Here is an 18771-nt window from a genome sequence, read left to right on the forward strand (position 1 = left end):
ATGACATAAATAAATAATGGATATGTGTGCTTTTTGTACGATATTTGTGACTCTTCTGTATTACTAGCAAACGCTATGCTTAGAGTGGGAAAAGACCCCCAAGGCCAGCCCCATTCTGCCTTACAGTAAGGGCAACCTAACCTGTCCCGACAGATGGGCATCTCTCTGATCTGTCTCTTCTGTAGTGAAGCTGCTGCTCTTCGTCGCGCCTCTCCTTCCATCCTTGCTTGCTTCCAAGGGCGCGCGAGGCGCTTCCCGCGGCGTGGGCCACCAGGTGGCGCTGCGGGCCCCTCTCTTTCTCCGCCTCCTGGGCTCCGGTCTCGGGCTGGCTCACTCACTCCGCTGCCAGCCGAAGCACGGAGCGGGAGGGGAGAGGAGGCCGCGCGGATCGTGCCGGGGAAAGCGCCGAGAGAGAGACAGAGAGAGAGAGGAAGACAGAGAGAGGCGCCTTCCCCCTTCCCCTCCCCCGCAGCCGAAGAGACCCTTCCCCGCGTCGCTCTCTTGGATTTGGGGGGAAAGCAACCACCCACTCACTAAGGCTGCTGCCTCCGCCGCCGCCGCTGGCTATGAGGATGCCTCTCCGGTTGGGTTAAGAGCAAGGGGAAAGGGGAGGGGAGGAAGAAGGAGAAGCAGCGGGGAGGCAGGAGCAGCCGCCGTCTTCCCCTCCCCAAAACTTTTCCCGAGGAAACAACTTCCCGAGGAAACAACGCAGGGTTCTTGGTTCTCCTTCTCCCGGCGCCTCGGTCTCCCTCCGAAGCCGCTCGTGAGGTTTCTTCCTCTCCTCGCCCTGTTGAGCCTCCGTAAGCAGAGCACAGCCCCGGGCTGCTCCGCCTGCCTCCCGATCCAGGAGCGAGAGGTGGCCACGGATCTGCTCCCAACGCCCTCGCTCCGGAGGATGAAGCGGCCGCTTCAGGGAGCAGCCGCCCTTCCCCGCCCCTCCTTGGACTTCCCCTGAAAGCGGGTCCCCAAGGGGCGGGAAGCGAACGGACCCCGCTCGCTCTTCTGCTTGCTTCGGATCCTGGGAAGGACGCCCAGAAGGGGGATCTATCTGCCTATCCATCCATCTCTCCGGCGAAGTTCTCCCTCTCCTCCCAGCCTGGAAGGGATGGGCAACTCCTGGGAGCTCGTGGGCTGCGCGGTCTTCCTGGCCTTGGTGGGCATCCTCGCCGCCTCAGCTCAAGGTACGGAAGGGGGTCCCGTCAAGAGAAGGAGTTGGGGGGGGGGGGGCTTTTCGGGTGGAAATCGTGGACGCCTTTTGAAACTCATTGAACAGGAGCCGCTTGGGGAGAGGAGGAGGGGGAAGAGGAGGAGGAGGAGGGAAGCAAGCCTCAACTTTCTTCTCCGGCTTCCCCGAGGATTCCTCCCTCCGCTTCGGCGCTTGGAAGGAGGGCAGGCAGGCTGGGGATCCAGGGTGCAATTGCGCCTTAGAGTGAATGCACCTGGATACTGGGTTGCTGTGAGTTTGCCGGGCTGTATGGCCATGTTCCAGAAGTATTCCCTCCCCAGAGGTTGTGAAGTCTGTTGAAAGCTAGGCAAGTGAGGTTTCTATATCTGTGGAAGGTCCAGGGTGGGAGAAAGAGCTCTTTGTTTGTTGGAATGTTGCAATTGATCACCCTTATTAGCATTTAATGGCCTTGCATCTTCAAAGCCTGGCTGATTCCTGGGGGAATCCTTTGCTGGGAGGTGCTAACTGGCCCTGATTGTTTCTTGTCTGGAAATCCTCTATTTTCTGAGTATTGTTCTTTATTTATTGTCCTGATTTTAGAGTTAATACTAAAAAAACATATTGGTCACTCTAACAACCACCATGTCAGGCTACACAGAGAAGCCATTGAAATCCACAAACAGGTGGACAATTTCAACAGAAAGGAGGAAACCATGAAAATGAACAAAATCTGGCTACCAGTAAAAAAAAAACCTCTAAAATCAGGACAGTAAATAAAGAACAACACTATGAAAGCAGGGAAAATCCAGGCATGAAACAATCAGGGCCAACTAACACCTCCCTTAGGCAGGAATCAGCCAGGCTTCGAAGTTGCAAGGCCATTCAGTGCTAATCAAGCTGGCCAGTTGCAACGTTCACACTTGCCTCAGACCGACAAGAGTTCTTTCTTCCACCCTGGACTTTCCACAGATATATAAACCCCACTTGCCTAGTTTCCAACAGACCTCACAACCTCTGAGGATGCCTGCCATAGATGTGGGCATTGAAACGTCAAGAGAGAATGCTCCTGGAACATGGCCATACAGCCCGAAAAACTCACAGCAACTCAGTGATTCTGGCCACGAAAGCCTTTGACAACACACCTGGACACCAGTTGAACCTCCGCCTCTCGATGCTAGGAGAGCCTGGGAATTGGGAGTTTGGTGAGGCCCCAGCACTCCTGTCAGGGAAAGCTGCAAAGCTGCAGCTGCCAGCACCTCAGAGTATGGAGAGGTGGCGGTTCAAGGGGTGTCACGCCGCGTCTGGTGTAGACGCAGCCTAGGAGAAAGAGTCCAGAGCCACCGGGAGGGAGGGAGGGAGGGCTGGAGCGAGGCAGGAGGAAAGAAAGGGAGCTGCGGGCGGAGGGAGAAGCCACGGACCGGGCGGAGGGAGAAGCTACGGCTGGAGGGGACGGGGCTCGAGTCCCCGCTTGGCCCCATTTGGGCAAGCCACTCTCTCTCAGCCTCACAGGGAGACAAGAGCAGACCCCCCCCCCCCGCCCGAACCAGGGTGGGTTTTGCCTCAGAGTAAGCTTGAAGTTCGATATGAGAGGATTGGCTCCCGAGGAAAGGGACGGAGCACAGCCCTGAGGCGAAAGGAGCACCCACAGCCCCCGCGTGTGCCACTCTGGCAAGCCGGGTGCCCAGGAGACAGTGTCCTTCCCGGGCAGAAGCATGCAACGCGTGGGGACGGGCTCTGAATCAGAATCCGAAGGCTGGGAAAGAGGGCCGAGAGCCTCCCAAGCTCCTCTCCCTCCCTTCCTCTTTCCCGCGCAAAAGCAAGGAGCCTCTGAGGAGAAAGTCGCAGAAAGAGAAGGCACCGGGCGACACCTCCAGGCGCCCGCTCGCTCGTTCACTTTCCCCAAAGGAAACAAGAAAGCAGGGCCCCACCTACACCGCCACTGAATGCAGTTTGAAACGACAATCTATAGTGCCGCAATATATAGGACCCTACGGCAGTGTAGATGTCCTTTTCTCCCGACCTCGCTCTTCTGGCGGGAAGAAGCGCCTTTTGCAACATGCCTACAGGTGGGCAGGCGCTTCAAAGGAAGCGGACCCAGAGGAAAGCCCTCGCCCTCGCCTCAGTCTCCCACAGAGACAGAGACTCGCTCAATTTCTCTCAGGTCTGTCTCTCATACACATGCTCTACTAATCACGTTCTTTATTTCTCTCAGTCTTTTTCTCGCACACTCTCAAACTCTCTTTCTTGTTCCCAGTCTCTCTCCTAGTATCTCTCTCACACACAGAGACACATACTTTCTCAGTTTGGGTTGCTGCGAGTTTTCCAGGCTGCATGGCCATGTTCCAGAAGCATTCTGTCCTGACATTTCACCCACATATATGGCAGGCATCCTCAGGGGTTGTGAGGTCTGTTGGAAACTAGGCAAGAGGGGGTTTATATATCTGTGGAAGGCCCAGGGTGGGAGAAAATACTCTTGTCTGTTTAAGGCAAATGTGAATTCTACAATTGACCACCTTGATTAACATTAAACAGCCTTGCAGGTCTGCCTGTTTACTGCCAGGCTATTTAATGCTAGTCAAGGTAGCCAACTGCAACATCCACACTTGCCTCAAACAGACAAGAGTTCTTTCTCCCATCCTGGACCTTCCACAGATACATAAAACCCCACATGCCTAGTTTCCAACAGACCACAACCTCTGTAGGCAAAACGTCAGGAGGGAATGCTTCTGGTATATGGCCACACAGCCCAAAAAACTCACATCAACCCAGTGAGCGATTCCAGCCATGAAAGCCTTCAGCAATACTTTCTCAATCTCTTTCTCTCATGTCTGTCTCTCACTCCTACACACATACTCTCTCAAACTCATCCTCTCTTTTTCTCAGTTTCTCTGTCACACATACATTCTCTATCTCAGCCTTTCTTTCTTACCCAGTCTCTCTCTCTCTCTCTCTCTCTCTCACACACACACACAAATACTCTCTCAAACTGTCTGTTTTTCTGTATCTCTCTCACACATTTACTCGATTTATTTGTCTCTCTGTCACATGCACACATACTTTATTCATCTTTTTCTGTGTCTGTCATACACTCACATGCACTCTCAATCTCTCTCTCACACACATAAGTATGTAGCTCCCTCCCCCTATGCTGAAGGACATTGTTCTCCCTCACAGCCTCCTTTGAAGCTCCTGCCTCCATTGACTGGAGGGTGGAATGGCTGAAGAGCCCAGCCACCCCGCCTCTGGGATTTCAGCGGAGGGGAGAGGAAAAGGCAGGAGGGAAAGGCCAGTTTAGTGCAATGGCCGCTGGGCAGACCATGACCTCCCCACCCGCCGCTATTGGAAAGCAGTTACAGGTTGACTTGAGAATCCCTTATCTGAAATGCTTGGTATCAAGCATGTTTGGGATCCTCTCTGGGGGATTTTGGAATCTCTGTGTTGGAATATATGTGCATTATCTTGGAGATGAGAACCAAGTCTCAACTGGAAATTCATTTATGTTTCATCTACATCTTATACACAGAGCTCATTTCATACAATCTTTTTTCATCATTTTGTGCATGAAGCAAGGTTTGTGTGTGTTGAACCACCATCAGAAAGGAATGTTGTCACTATTCCAGCCAGCCACGTGGAGGAAGCTCCACTCCTCCCTGGGGCTGTATGACATCCTTCTCACAGCCCCAGGGAGGAGTGGATCAGAGGTCCCTTTTGTTGTGCTCAGGGCTGACTTTTCGTGCTCCATCTTTCAAAAGCTCCTCAGGGTTTCAGTACCCCCAATCTGGAAATACAAAATGTTCCAAAATCTCAAATTTTCCACATCAGTGGCTGAGAGAATAATACCTTTACTTTCTGATAGTTCAAAGAATACAAACTTAGTTTCATGCACAAAATGATCAGTATTGTTTAAACTTCAGGCTATGTGTAATAAGGTCTATATGAGACACAAATACATTTTTGGTTAGACTTGGGTCCCACCTCCATGATCTTTCATGATGTATATTCAGTATTACAAAACCCAGTATCCAAAACAGTACCAGTCCCAAGCATATTGGGTAAGTGATGCTCAACCTGGTTTAAAAAAAAAAAAAAGAGTGACCATAAATAAGGAAGGAAGCAATCTAGTTCACAAATGTCCTGTAAGGAAGAAAGGGTAAAAGGTGTTGGCGGGGATGAGAGAGAAAAATGGGGTGGGGGGAGACACAAAATGTTGTCCCAAATTACAATTTCTTATTATTGGCTGTGCAATTTAGTTGTGGTACTTTTCATGAAGCTGATTTGTTCCTACGATGGATCCCTGGCATATGTATTTCCTTCCCCTCCTTCTGTTTCTTCTACTACTTTGTCTTGGGGTCATTAAAAGTTTCAACACTTTTCTTCTGTAGACTGAACCAATATTTGTTTAGTTACCCAAACAGCGGCTTTAAATGACAGGAGCAGGTTCTTTTTTCTTTTTACGATGTGCATATTTATCACCCAGGCACTTTCCACTGGTTTATAGTACAGGACTACTGGCTGGCTGAGTCCACAAAGGCTTACAATGGCAGTTCTTGGTTGGAGATGGGGGTGGGTTTGCAAGAGTTAGCAGAGAAAGCACAGGGAGTTGAAAAATGAAGGGCGGACAGAGGAAGGGACATGGAGGCAGTCTCATGTTCTCCCAAGGTTGCCAGCTGTGTGATAGCAAAACCCAGTTCACAATTCACAGGATGCAAAGCCATACAAATTTAGTAGGAGGCTAACGCAAAGGGTATCTAGCCATTTAGGCTGTGCTTCCACTTGAGCACACCACTGTGGATAAGGGAAAAGTGGCAGCAGAACTCTGAATTCATCTAATGGGATGGTGGCATTTGCAAGTCAATTGCAAATCAATCACCTCTGCATAGCTGCAAGGCAACACCTCTGCATTTATTCCCTTGAAACACTGTATTTTGATGTTAGAGTTAAGACTCACTATCTTTATAATGAACTGGAATTTTTCCTCTAGCTAAACACCCTTTGAGAACTTTGTGAGTTAGATTGGTTTAGCCCCCGGTTGCTCAAATCTGAAGATTTCCTCCCTTCCGCTGCATGTAATACTCTCTCATCCGTTCTCCTCGCATACACAGAGTTGGTGGGACCTAGCTGTGTAAAACCTACTAATGTGAGTCAAATGAAGAGTTTGCCATTGAAAAAAAGGTCATTGGAAAGTACCCTTCCGTGACAGCCCACGGTCAGCAAGTGCCACAAGCCAGTGCAGGACCCTGCGATAAGCTAATTGCCTCTGGAATGCTTATGTTCTGCGCAGACTATTTTCAGCCACTTCTATTATCTGAACGAGTTACATAAATAGACTCCTCTTTAGGCAGAGCGCATTGATTTGGTTGCTCTGGCCAATGTCAGCTCCAGGAAACTCTACACTGTGTGAAAAGGCCAGAGGAGGGATTTGTTACCAAGAGAAGGAAAGGATAGGTGGGTGGAGGGCTTTATTTTTATAGTAGACATTCACTGGATCAAAAGGTTTTGGTTTCTCTTGAGGTTTTATTTGAAGACCTCACAGTACCCTTGTGATCCCTCTCTGTGAAATAACAATTCTACATTATTATTAATAAACTTTTCGCTAATCTCTACTTAAGCACATGTTGCACTTTCATGGGGAGAATTTCTAAGTGCCTTGTGTGTGTGTGTTTTCCCATTCCTCCTTATAGTTTCTTTGGTGTGTGCATATTGCAAATTTTGTGGGAGTGAAAGTCAGCTTTCCAAATGCTATGGTGAAATATGTAGATCTATCCAAATGCCACTACCGTTTGGAAGATTTAGGGCACTTTCTGAAAATGTGGACTAAAGAAACCATTAAAAGGAAATTTAATAGCCATAGTATTTATATGTATGATGACTCTGAAACTCTACAGGATGACTTATTGCATGGCAAAAGGCTGCCAGCATTTAAAAAACACACCCAAACACTGGTCCTTTTTTGGTCCTTCATCTTTTTTTTTCCAAAATTCACTTGATTAAAAAAAAGCATATGAGCCATTGATTTTGATTAATTAGCAAGTCTACACAGCAAATTCAGATTCATTTTCAAAGGGACCTTGTAACTGGCTATGGTAAAACTCTAAATTCTGGGAAACTCCAGTCAGTGGAGACTACAGTGGACTAGCTGAATAACCACAGCCCCAAACCCAGCAGATTATCATAAGTATATTGGTATGGTCTATCTACCTTTGTCCAGTTACTTATGGGGAAAGACTGGTACTAAGTACACATGCTTTGACAATGGAACATCCCAGTTTTACTGCTAGGTATACCTGAGAAGGACCTGTTTCATGCCACTGTTGGCATTAATGAGCTGGATGTATCAATAGTCTGACACTAGACAGGACAATTTCCTATATACTGCAAACACTCATTATCTTTCTTCTTTAGAACAAATGTTAAAAAGCTATTCTTTTTAGAAACTGTTATAGCAATATTCTTGTTTGCTTCCTTTCCACAAATAATAATGTGTACAATTGCCCCTTGCCTTCCTTAGCCATGGCTTCTGCATCCATGGATTCAGCCATCCATAACCTCCAAAAATATTTCATTTTTTAATCTAAAAAGTAAATCTTAATTATGCCATTTTATATAAGTGAGTCTATTTTATTATCCCACTACATATAAAAAACTTGAGTGATGAGATTTTTGTGTTCATGTGTATGTATGTGTGTGTGTGTGTGTGGGGGGGGGGGGGTGTCCTAGAACTAAATCCCAGTTGATGCCAATTACTTTGTGCAAGCATGTAGGATTCAGACCACCCACCACACACATGCGTGTACGCGCGCACACACGCACACACGAGTGTGAATTAAAAAGATATAATTCTTTGGGACGTTCTTTTTTGTCATATTGAAGTATCACAATAAACTATGATAATGGCCATCATTACAAAACCGTGGTTTAATAATGATAAAGTCACACGAACTCTTCACTGCATGCCTCTGAAAATGAGCCTTGAGCCATGAGGAGAGGCTGGTAAGAAATACAATTATTATTATTATTATTATTATTATTATTATTATTATTATTATTACAGTAGAATCTCACTTATCCAAGCTTCACTTATCCAAGCCTCTGGATAATCCAAGCCATTTTTGTAGTCAGTGTTTGCAATATATCGTGATATTTTGGTGCTAAATTCGTAAATACAGTAATTACAACATAACATTACTGCATATTGAACTACTTTTTTCTGTAAAATGTGTTGTATAACATGAAGTTTTGGTGCTTAATTTGTAAAATCATAACCTAATTTGATGTTTAATAGGCTTTTTCTTAATCCCTCCTTATTATCCAAGATATTCGCTTATCCAAGCTTCTGCCGGCCCGTTTAGCTTGGATAAGTGAGACTCTACTGTATTATGTGAACCTCTTTCTGGTTTCTCATGGTGTCCAAATGCACAAGACAGTCTGTGTAACCTGGATCTCTTACAGGATTAAACATCCTTATATTCAAAGTTTAGTTCAAGTACACCCCAATCCTATGCAGAAAAAGAAAAAATACAATCAATTCTATTAGATTTTACTTACTGGTAAGTTTTCACAGGATCACAACCTAATTTATTCATTCCATCCTTACTGTGGCACAAACTTTTGGACCCCTGGGGTGAAACATGAGAATCATTCTGGCAGAAAGCAGCCAGGCTTTGGAGCAGAAAGACCATTCAGTGCTAATCAAGGTGGTCAATTGCAACATTCACACCTGCCTCAGACAGACAAGAGTTCTTTCTCCCACCCTGGACATTCCACAGATATAAACCCCACTTTCCTAGGTTCCAACAGACCTCACAATCTCTGAGGATGCCTGTTATAGATGTGGGCAACACGTCAGGAGAGAATGCTTCTGGAACATGGCCATACATCCTGGAAAACTCACAACAACCCAGTGATTCCGGCCATGAAAGCCTTTCACAGCATATTCTGTAGCTCCCTCAGAATGAATCTATCAAACTTGTAGTTGTGTTAAAAGTTAAAAGCTTTAGCCATCTGTCTTTCAGGAATCTGAGAACTCATCTATAAATCTTATGCGTGGAATTACATAAACCCAGTTAGGAACTTCTTTCCACATGAAAATAACCTGGAAGTTCCATTTAGCTATCCAAAACATCACATGAGAATAAGGAGTGCTGTTTGGGGGGCAAGAAGACGAATACAATGAGAGGTTTAATGTCATTGTAACCCATGATGGTATCACGCTGGGTGGATGTATTTGAGGATAATTTTGGACCAGTGCATACATAGAGTGCATCTACACTGTTAAATTAATGCAGTTTGACACCACTTTAAACTCTTCCAGATTGGTCAATTGAAGAATGAGTCCTCATGACGTTCTTGGTATTGTTGGGTTTTGTCAATCATAGCCTCTGCAACCACCATTCACTCAAATTTTTTTGGAGGTGGGGAACTGTTCATAGCAAAATTTTGGACTAGTACTAGGGCTCTTTTAAACACAACCCCCCCCCCCCCCGGTTTTTAAATAGGATGTGGTTTACAATGTGGGTCCAATGATTTAAAGGGAAGGGGGGGGGTCTCTCTGATTTTTAAAGTTTTTTTACACTGTAATTTTGTAATGTCAAATCGCTATTTCATTGATACACTGTAGCACTTGAAGGATACATTTTTGGCCTGAATGTTTTGGAAGGAAAAAAGAATCCCACTTCTGGGCAGGAATAAAATGTAACTAGCCTGGAAATGTGCAAAAAATAGTCTGGGACAAGAGAAGTGTCATTTGGATATTTCATGAAAAAACTCAAACGTTACAGGAACAAATAAACGGCCTTGTTTGTGGAAACTCTGTGTCTACTCTAGCATTACTGAATTTTCAAAAACAGTAATCCTGTACCCAGTATTTGTCCATACTTCAGGAGATTTGTACAGTCTCGCAAAGTTTTGTCTTAATAATAAGTGTTTGAAATATAGTTCAACCTACTTTTTTTGCAAGAATTGTGCTCCTGAACTTACCATAGAATCAGAAAACCATGGATAATCATGAACCCTATTGAAATGAACACTTTCTGACAGAAGTTATTATAGTCACATTGGATGACATAGAAAAACCTAGAGAGTCATCCTGTCTAGGAATTTGTTAGATCCTGCAGTTCAACTCTGAGGTAATTTCTAGCAAAAGCATGCCATAGAATTGCCTGGAAGACCTAGAAATTCATAGAAAAGGTCAGGCATAGGCAGGTAAAACCATAGGTGCCATGGTTGTGGAGGCCATACTTTACAGTCATTTTAATGACTTGTATACTGCTAAAGCCAGGACAGCTTTTGTTTACAAATATCACTGATACAGTGTAAAAGAAGGCCTTTCTTTAAAGCAGTGAGTCGGGAAAATATGAGAAGAAAAACAGAGATATTTGCCCCAAATTGCAAAGGAAATCGGGCAAATGTGGGAATATAGTCCAGCAGTGGGGGCTAGAAGGCATGTTTCACAACTGAGCAATGTTGCTTTTTAGAACAAGGGTTAGCGAAGGCTCTAGCTACCATTGACCTATATATTCCTGCATCCAGGTTGTTGTGTTTCAAGCTGTGTTGCTGCACTGTCCCTTAGGATCTGATCTTTATCTCTGGGTGAAGAAGAGCATCCCATGTGTGGAACGACTGCACATTCAAGCTGTTTTTCTGGCAGTGAGGGAGCCTATGACTTTCTCCCTAGGGTTTATAATACCCAGGGCATATACCACAATCTTCTCTCTCAGCTCAGAATTTATGGCCATTGTTTCCAGCCGCTGACAAAGCCAAAGCCTTCACAGTGCCCCTGGCTCTTAACGCTGCCTCTTCTTTGCACCTAGGCTATAATTTCTCAGTAATTAAGTTCAGAACATAACAGATAAACTTGCAGTATATTATCCAGAAGGGGCCCTGTGTCAGAAAGTGTGCCGGTCTCTTTGATTGATTCACTTGCGCTTGCCGAATCCTTCTTCTCCTTGTCTCTGAATTTCTGTCTCCTGGGCTCCCTAGCGTTGTGCTTGCTCTCAGGCATCAGAAGCTATTATGCCAATGTTCTTACCTTTTTGGGGTTGATTTTTCAAGCTTCCACTTCTCTCATCTTGATTTTAAAGATTGTAATGTCTCTTTCACTGAAGTATTTGTGTGTTGACCAATAGATGAATTGGCATAAGGTGTTCAATTTGATTTTTTTTTCATAGAATGGTGAATGAATCATGCTTTGTTACTATAGTGTTCTACGTTACCTTCCTTACCTCTATAACAAAAATATGTGAAAAACTCCTGTTTAAAGCTCTCTACTGTAATTATCACAATTTTCCTATTATGTTCTTGAATTTCAGGCCTTTATTAGGGATTATGCAAGAGACATAGATACTGCCAACCCATGCCTCCCACTGTATTTCTGCTAGAAAAACACATTTCACGATAACGTCATATTCAGTATTTTCCTGCCTCTCTCCAATTCATTGGTTATTACTTACATTAGTTCTTCTTTTATGGCAGTGCTATTCAAAGTAGTGATCCTTGATAGTGGCCTATCAGCCATTGGCTGTTAATCCAAGGACAATTTCCAAGGAAAAAAGAAACATTTGTAGATAATTGGCATAAACATATTGCTAATCCGTAGCATATTTTTAAAAATGCTAGTTGCTCATATCAAACTAGCCAAGAAACACTGTTTTATTGACCAAATTTATTTATACCACTTTGGCAGACAACAATCAGAAGCAATTTACAGAAGGCCAATTGAATTATCTCTCACCTTCATTGGCTTGTTGTGTTGATATACTATAATAATTTATTCTGGGGACAAGAGAAATGGTGAAAGTATTCTATTCTAGTATTTTTTAGGCTAACTTGTAAAGTTAAAGTTGACATCAGGGAGTAAAGGGTAGATGTGAGTTAGTGATAGCCTTGAAATCTCTCATAATATCATTTCTACATTATTTTTTCCAAATTAAACAGGAACTGCTTCTTTTACAAACATCAAAGATTATACACCAGCATTTCTTCTGATTGCAAGGGATTACTATGGTTCTGAGTGGTTCAGTAGTGGAAATCTCCCACACTTATCCATTTATGGATGAGAAACTATGCATGTCAGTTGGTGTTTGATGTGTAATTTTACTTGCAAGAGGCTAGAAAATCAATTATGGTATTGTTGAATTGGAGTGGGGAGACAGAGATTTAAACTTAGCCGGACAGCGGGCTGCTCTCTTGAACAGGCAGTTTCAGCTGTATGCAGGAGTCTTGAATTAGGTAATGAATACACAGACAGTCTGTAGCAACTGAATCTGAATTCATTTTTAGAGTAACTAAGTTTTCAGCCTTATGGAATGCCAGTGAACAACATGTTTTTAATGTGGTCAAGAGAGACCCAAAAGTGAAGGGCCAGGTACTCTCCGTGTTCACATTTTGGCTGCAGCAAGGAAAAACCAGGTAGGCCCTTCCTTGAAGAGAACAATTAAACAGAAGTTTACTCTTCTGTAAACTTCAAACATCCTATATGACGAAATAGTTTTTCTCTAGAACTACTTTTATGGCATCTTTCCAACAGTTTCACTTATTTATTTATTTCTTCAAAGTAAGCCTGTTAGTGGCCAAGCTCTTTCTAATGATCCTGTCTCCATATACATGTAGACTTGTCTTCTTCATAGTTCTGGTTCTTGGGTGTTGTGTATTTGATGCATTTTCCTCTAAATGGAACAGTTTGTGTGTTGTGTTGCACAATTCCTTTTAAGGTCAAAAAGTTCAATATGAATGAAATTTGAGTTGTATTTCACAAAGATAAAGTTTTCAGCAATCAGTGGAAGCTTCTCATTGAGCGTATATAGACCTAGATTTGCCTCTCTGTAACATGTGAAAGGGAGCAGACAGAAAACATTGATGAATAGGCTTAGACTGCTATTGAACTGATACTTAATTGTCCCCCTGCAAAAATTCTTATTATTCTGTGACACAACACAGTATAAATGTTTCAAGCCTGTAGCTATGAGAAATCATTCCATATATATTTGATTTGAGGCCTTCTCTTTCTTTAAGCTTCTTTTTTTAATCAAGCTAATGAAGTGCCTAAAGTATAAATCTCTGACTGAGATGAGTTCAGGCCATCTTTTGAACTGCCCACACTGTCCATCTCATCATATCATTGTCTTCACAATTGAACCACAGGAATATGGTGCCTGTGTTTACATATTGCAGTATGAGATAATATAAAGACAGCATGATCCAATCTGAGTTGATTTTTGACCGTATATTTAAGAGTTCAAATAGAAGATGTTGTTATGGTGGTTAAATGGCTAGACATTAGAAGTCACAGTTTGTGTAGTCATAAATTTAATTACACTGAAAAATATAGTGCATTACTGATACTTCAGAGGCATAAGATTTCCTTTTGTCTCTTCTTCCCTGTGATGTATGTAAATGCCAGATCTGGTAAATACCACATCATCCGCCTTTCTATTTTGTCTGCTTTGTATTAGCAGGTTCCAGTTGGGGGAGCTCATTTCAGAAGCTGATGGGCCTCCATTTTGAAAATGTAGGGGGTACAATACCTTGGCATCTTCTTACAAAGATCTGAGCTGACATCCATCTTTTGTTGCATGATCGACTGAGGCAGCTAAAGAAAGGCTGATCGATAAGAGGTTTAGAAGCAAAGAGGAGGAGTGAGAACAAGAGAATGAAAGAGAGAGAAACAAAAATACCGAAAAGAGGGGGAGAGTACTCATGCTCTAATGCCTTTTACGGAAACAAAAAAAAAGTTGCTATCCTCTTGTAATGGAGACTGTTTCCTCCATGGGAAGGGTGCCTCCCTCTTGCATGACATCTCAGGCACACACAAACCCTCTCTGATAGGAAGAATTTTTTTAACTTTAAGGTTAAAGAGTCCTCAGACAAAAAAGAGCACAAGTTTGAGTAAGTAGCTTCAGGAGAAAAGTCTTGGCAGGATTTTTGCAAGAGATTACTGGATGAGGACAGATAGATCCAGGCAGATAGATTGGATCTTTCAGAGACTCAAGAAGCAAGCAAAATGGCAAACAAACCAATAACAAGTAATGTATCTGCAAAGAAGGAAAGGGTAATTCACTTCAACTACTCCAGTTCTCTGTTTCCCTGGCCATCTTTTCTGGTAGGCCTTGTTCCCAGCTCCCTCCAAGTGTATCTGGATTCCCAACTCTCTTGGATGTCTTCCCCAGTCCAAACACCAAGAAAACTTCAGTTCAGCTGTCACATTTTCCACACCACTTTTCACTTCCCTGGAACTCAAGTATAAAGAAGATGTTTGCAGCCCTATTTGTGTTGTGTAGTTTCAGTCTTCCAACTCCTTCCTCACAGTTCTACTCTATGCTCTTTGGTCTCCTTCACACACCCTACTACTAGGGCTTTAACTGAAACCAGCAGTCAGTGATCTGCTCTTCCTTACCCTTCTACACTCTTGTAGTTGTTTATATTAAAATCAAAATGCCCATCTGGGAAAGAGCAGTGAAATGTTAATTACTTTAGAGCTCTACCACACAATTATTAATTACCTGCAGCAAAAATAACTTATTGATTAGGACCAATTGCTAATTATCCACAATGGAATGCAGTGTTTATCAGGAAAGTAATATGTCACAAAACTGAAGGCACCTCAGCATGGAATTGGGTTTCAATTGGAATACCTCAATGGCATACACACACTTCTACTCTCCTTCCCATGTCAGATCTCAATGCAGATTAAGTTTTAAACTTGTTTGTGATATGGAGCTAAAGGCATCTCTTTGTCCCTGACAATCCCCTAGGTGTGCTGTTTCTCTATTACAGTTTGTGGCAGGAAACTGTGGGATTGTTGATCCCTGGGCAGGTGGACTTATAAGCAACTAAGAAAACTACAGTCTCAGCTTCATCAAGATCTTGACACATGAGCAAAGTAGGCTAGCCCTGAATGAATAGGAGAGAGAATGTGATGGATGGAATCTATTACATCACACTATTGCTTGTCTGTTTCCTCATAGAGGATTCTAAGGTGGCTCCTTCCTTAGAACAAAAGGAGTTGGAAGGGACTGCAAGTCTAATCTAGTACAAACTTCTGACATGTAAAAATGGGTAATGAAAGCGCTCCTGAAATGTGGCCCACCAGCCTTTAAAAATGAATCCACCATCCAATCTTTCAGGACATAATCACAAAGGGCTATGGATTTGTGATGCATTGTGGGAAATCCATAGGATCCCTGTGGGGGTGTGGAGAACCTGTTGCTCCATGCTTTGCATTGCCTGACTTACCTGGGCCCCCATCCCACAGAGCAAAGCGTTGCCACCTGTCTTCCCTCATTGCTCCAAAGGCAACACAGGGAGCCCATCTGATGATGATGTCGCTATGAAACAGTTCTTGCTGTCAGGGAAAAAAAGAGGAGGGCTGTATTATGGGTAGATAGACTCCATCAACAAAGCAAAAGCTCTAAATTTGTAAGACTTGAGCTGGGCTGTTGATAAAAAGGATAAAAAGACAACATCACATTAATGACAGATGTTTTATTCTCTGGATTTGAAACAAACCAAATAATAGTTTGGTGTAAATAACCCTGTGGGGGGGGGGGGGGGGGGGAGGAAGAGCACCGTTTAAGAAAAGAGCTTTTTATATTGGTTTAACCCCAGGAGCAGATCTTGTCTCATTCAGAAAACCACTTCCTTTTTTTGAGGCATGTGGCCTTTAAGTGACCTTCATGTAGAAGAAAGAGGCTTTCTCCCACGGATGCATCTTCTCTGGTGATGTTTTGTCACTAATAATGTCCCATCTCAGAATGGTTGTCATAGAACTCTGAATGATACAAATGACTTAAGCAAAAAAAATAAGTGACTGAGCCTCCTGCCTTGGAGGAAAATCTAATTTGTTTGGATAGTTTGAATTAAGAAAAAAAATGCTTTCCAGCATTATCCATAACAAGAGTTATAGAACATCCGTCCATGGTGTGGAGGGGAAAAGCAAGGACAGGTTTTTCTTTCATATAGAAGAACTTAGGGTCAGTCAATGAAAGCAATAGTTTATAGGATAGTGTGAAGAATGTGTTTCTTTGCACAACTTGTAATTTGCTCATGAAGTTCAATCATGCATGTTAATGGTTGCTGGTAAAACAATGGTGATTTTGTTCCAAAAACTGTTTTCCTGTGGGGAAAAGTGGCTAAGGAGGCATACTGGTAGTGAGCAGGGTTCAAACTCAAAGCAATTGTGAGCAGCACAGTTATATGTATGTATGCATGCACACTCACCTATGTTGGTTTCCTTGCTGGGTGCTGAGAAAGGAGCCCTTTTTCAGTATGTAAATCAAGAACACAGAAAAGTGACAATGGAGGAATAAAGTGAGGTGAAGACCAGTCTTCCCATGCTACACTATGGGAAAGAGTCTCCCTTCTAACAGCCCAGCAGAGCACTGCAGTGAGCGACCTGTGAAACAACAGAGTGATCTCATCCCTTGATGGATAGTTCAGAGTTGTGGGAAACAGCTGTAATCCCCTTTCCTCACTACTAAGCATGAAGTTTGCATTGGTGTTGAGATACTGTGAGGTAACTCAGACATTTGGGGGGGAAAGAGATGTTGAGGGCGGAAAGAGACCATTTGGATGCATGCAGAGACTTGGGGCCCTTCCCACAACCATATAACCCAGAATATCAAGGCAGAAAATCCCACAATGTCAGCTTTAAACTGGGTTATCTGAGTCTACACTGTCATATATTTCAGTTCAAAGCAGATAATATAGGATTTTATTCAGCTGTGTGAAAGTGACCCTGGAAACAGAGGTTCTTTATTCTACTTAAAACAGAGATTAGACAAAGGATTGAAGTCTTTGGCAGTTCTGAGGAGTACAAAGAGAAAGCAAAAGCAAATACAGCCTTTGTTTTATAGGAGTGCCACAATTTCTAGAGAACAATACAATTGCTTTTGCTTAGGCTTTAAAAAAAAAGGCTTGGGTGAGGTGGTGGTACAAAAACCATCAAGATCCACATGTGGTTTACTGGCTGCATGTTCTCCACTCCAGGATAAGACTGTGTGAGTGCATTGGTCTATGTTGAGGGCCAACAGGGTCTAGTGATGTTTGCATTGGGCTAGGACTCTGGGAGACTGAATCCTTTCTCTACCATAGAAATCCATTGAGTGATATCAGGCAATCTCCACCTTCAACCTTACAGGAAAGCGTCTTAAACTTCTGAATAAAAGTTGTCAAGAAAGCACTAAGATACACATTGGAGTTGACCTGAAGGCACATAAGAACAAGCAGCAAATTGGTTTATGTTAACTAAGGCCCCTTCCACACAGTTATATAAAATCCACATTGAACTGGATTATATGGCAGTGTGGACACTGATAATCTAGGTCAAAGCAGATACTGTCGATTATCTGCCTTGATATTCTGGGTTATATAGCTGTGTGGAAGGGCCCTAGGATATCTCAGTGATATTCCATGCTCAGACAATTTGGACCCTTCCACACAGCCATTATAACCCAGGGCCCTTCCACATAGCCGTATAACTCAGCATGTCAAGGTAGAAAATCCCACAACATCTGCTTTGAACTGGGTTATCTGAGTTCACACTGCTATATAATCCAATTCAATGTGGATTTTATCAAGCTGTGTGGAAGGGCCCCAGAATCCCAGGCAGATAATCTACAATATCTGCTTTGAACTGGGTTATCTGAGTCCATACTGCTATATAATCCAGTTCAATGTGGATTTTATACAGCTGTGTGGAAGGAGCCTATGTCTTTAAGTATCAGTTACTGGAGGACTTGGAACAGAAGGGCAGAAATCCCAGGCTTTTGTGGGCAGCATTTGAATTCTTTTTGGTCAGTGTATGACCTGCTTCTCAAAAGAACTGCCTCTATTCCCTGCTTTTGTTCTTCCCACAATTGCTAGGCTGAAAACTGCTTTGCTTCTTACTTAAGGTTGGTTTGGTGCATTAGTTACTGGCTGTATGTGGAGTAGCTGAGGAAAGAAAGTGGTTTGTGGGTGAGCAAGTTGCAAAGGGGGGGTGGCTGGGAAGGAGGAGATTAAAATTTGATGCTTCTTAGGAAGCCATTAGTGGCCTAGTGCGGCCCTGAAATTTTGATGATACGATAATCGTAAAGGAAGGAAATATTATTTGCTGTAATGTAGGCTCTTAATGACTCTGCCAGGGAGCTGAGACCTGGCACAGCGGCTGGCCTCGGGGGCCACTCATGTATGTGGTAATGTACAACAATTGTCTGTGTAACCTTGAGAAGCAGCTTTGGGACCAATGCACTCTGATCTCTTTCCATGTATTGGTTTGTGTTCTCCCGACAGCCACAGCAAGCATTAAACTTTTCCTTGGCTTGTAGCCACTGAAGGCAGCAGCTTAGAGGCAGTGCTGGACAAACAAGGATCCTTTGTTGTTAACCAAACCCCATTATTAGCCTTCAGCTCCAGAAAGGTAGATTGAAGTTCACAGGAGACCACAAGCTTGACCACCTGGGTAGAGCTGCAACTGTATTCTCCCAACTAGTAGCTGTAATTTTTTCAATTTTCTGCTGGGAAGGGCTCTGCTTCTAGCTTTGGTGTATTCTGATAGGGTAAGTTGATTTTAGCTTTGAAGATTTCTTTTTCATGGAAAGATGAAGACAGACGACACTGGAAACTCTTTGAAG

The 18771-nt window shown here is 43.4% G+C and overlaps 1 protein-coding gene across 7 annotated transcripts in view; it reads left to right on the top strand.

The window, feature by feature from the left end:
• The first annotated feature begins 331 nt into the window (after positions 1-331).
• Positions 332-18771, top strand: part of sdk2 (sidekick cell adhesion molecule 2) — a 412574-nt gene continuing 394134 nt past the window's right edge. For 4 of the 7 annotated variants that reach the window (XM_062970847.1, XM_062970849.1, XM_016991243.2 and 1 more), the window contains exon 1: positions 333-1181. In XM_062970847.1, coding sequence (XP_062826917.1) covers positions 1106-1181 — 76 coding nt within the window. In that variant the 5' untranslated portion in view covers positions 333-1105. Of the gene's footprint in view, positions 1182-18771 lie in introns of all 7 variants that reach the window. The other 3 variants (XM_062970845.1, XM_062970848.1, XM_062970846.1) reach the window with 1 other exon arrangement.

Source organism: Anolis carolinensis, chromosome 2 (genome assembly GCF_035594765.1).
Source record: "Anolis carolinensis isolate JA03-04 chromosome 2, rAnoCar3.1.pri, whole genome shotgun sequence".
NCBI lineage: Eukaryota > Metazoa > Chordata > Lepidosauria > Squamata > Dactyloidae > Anolis > Anolis carolinensis.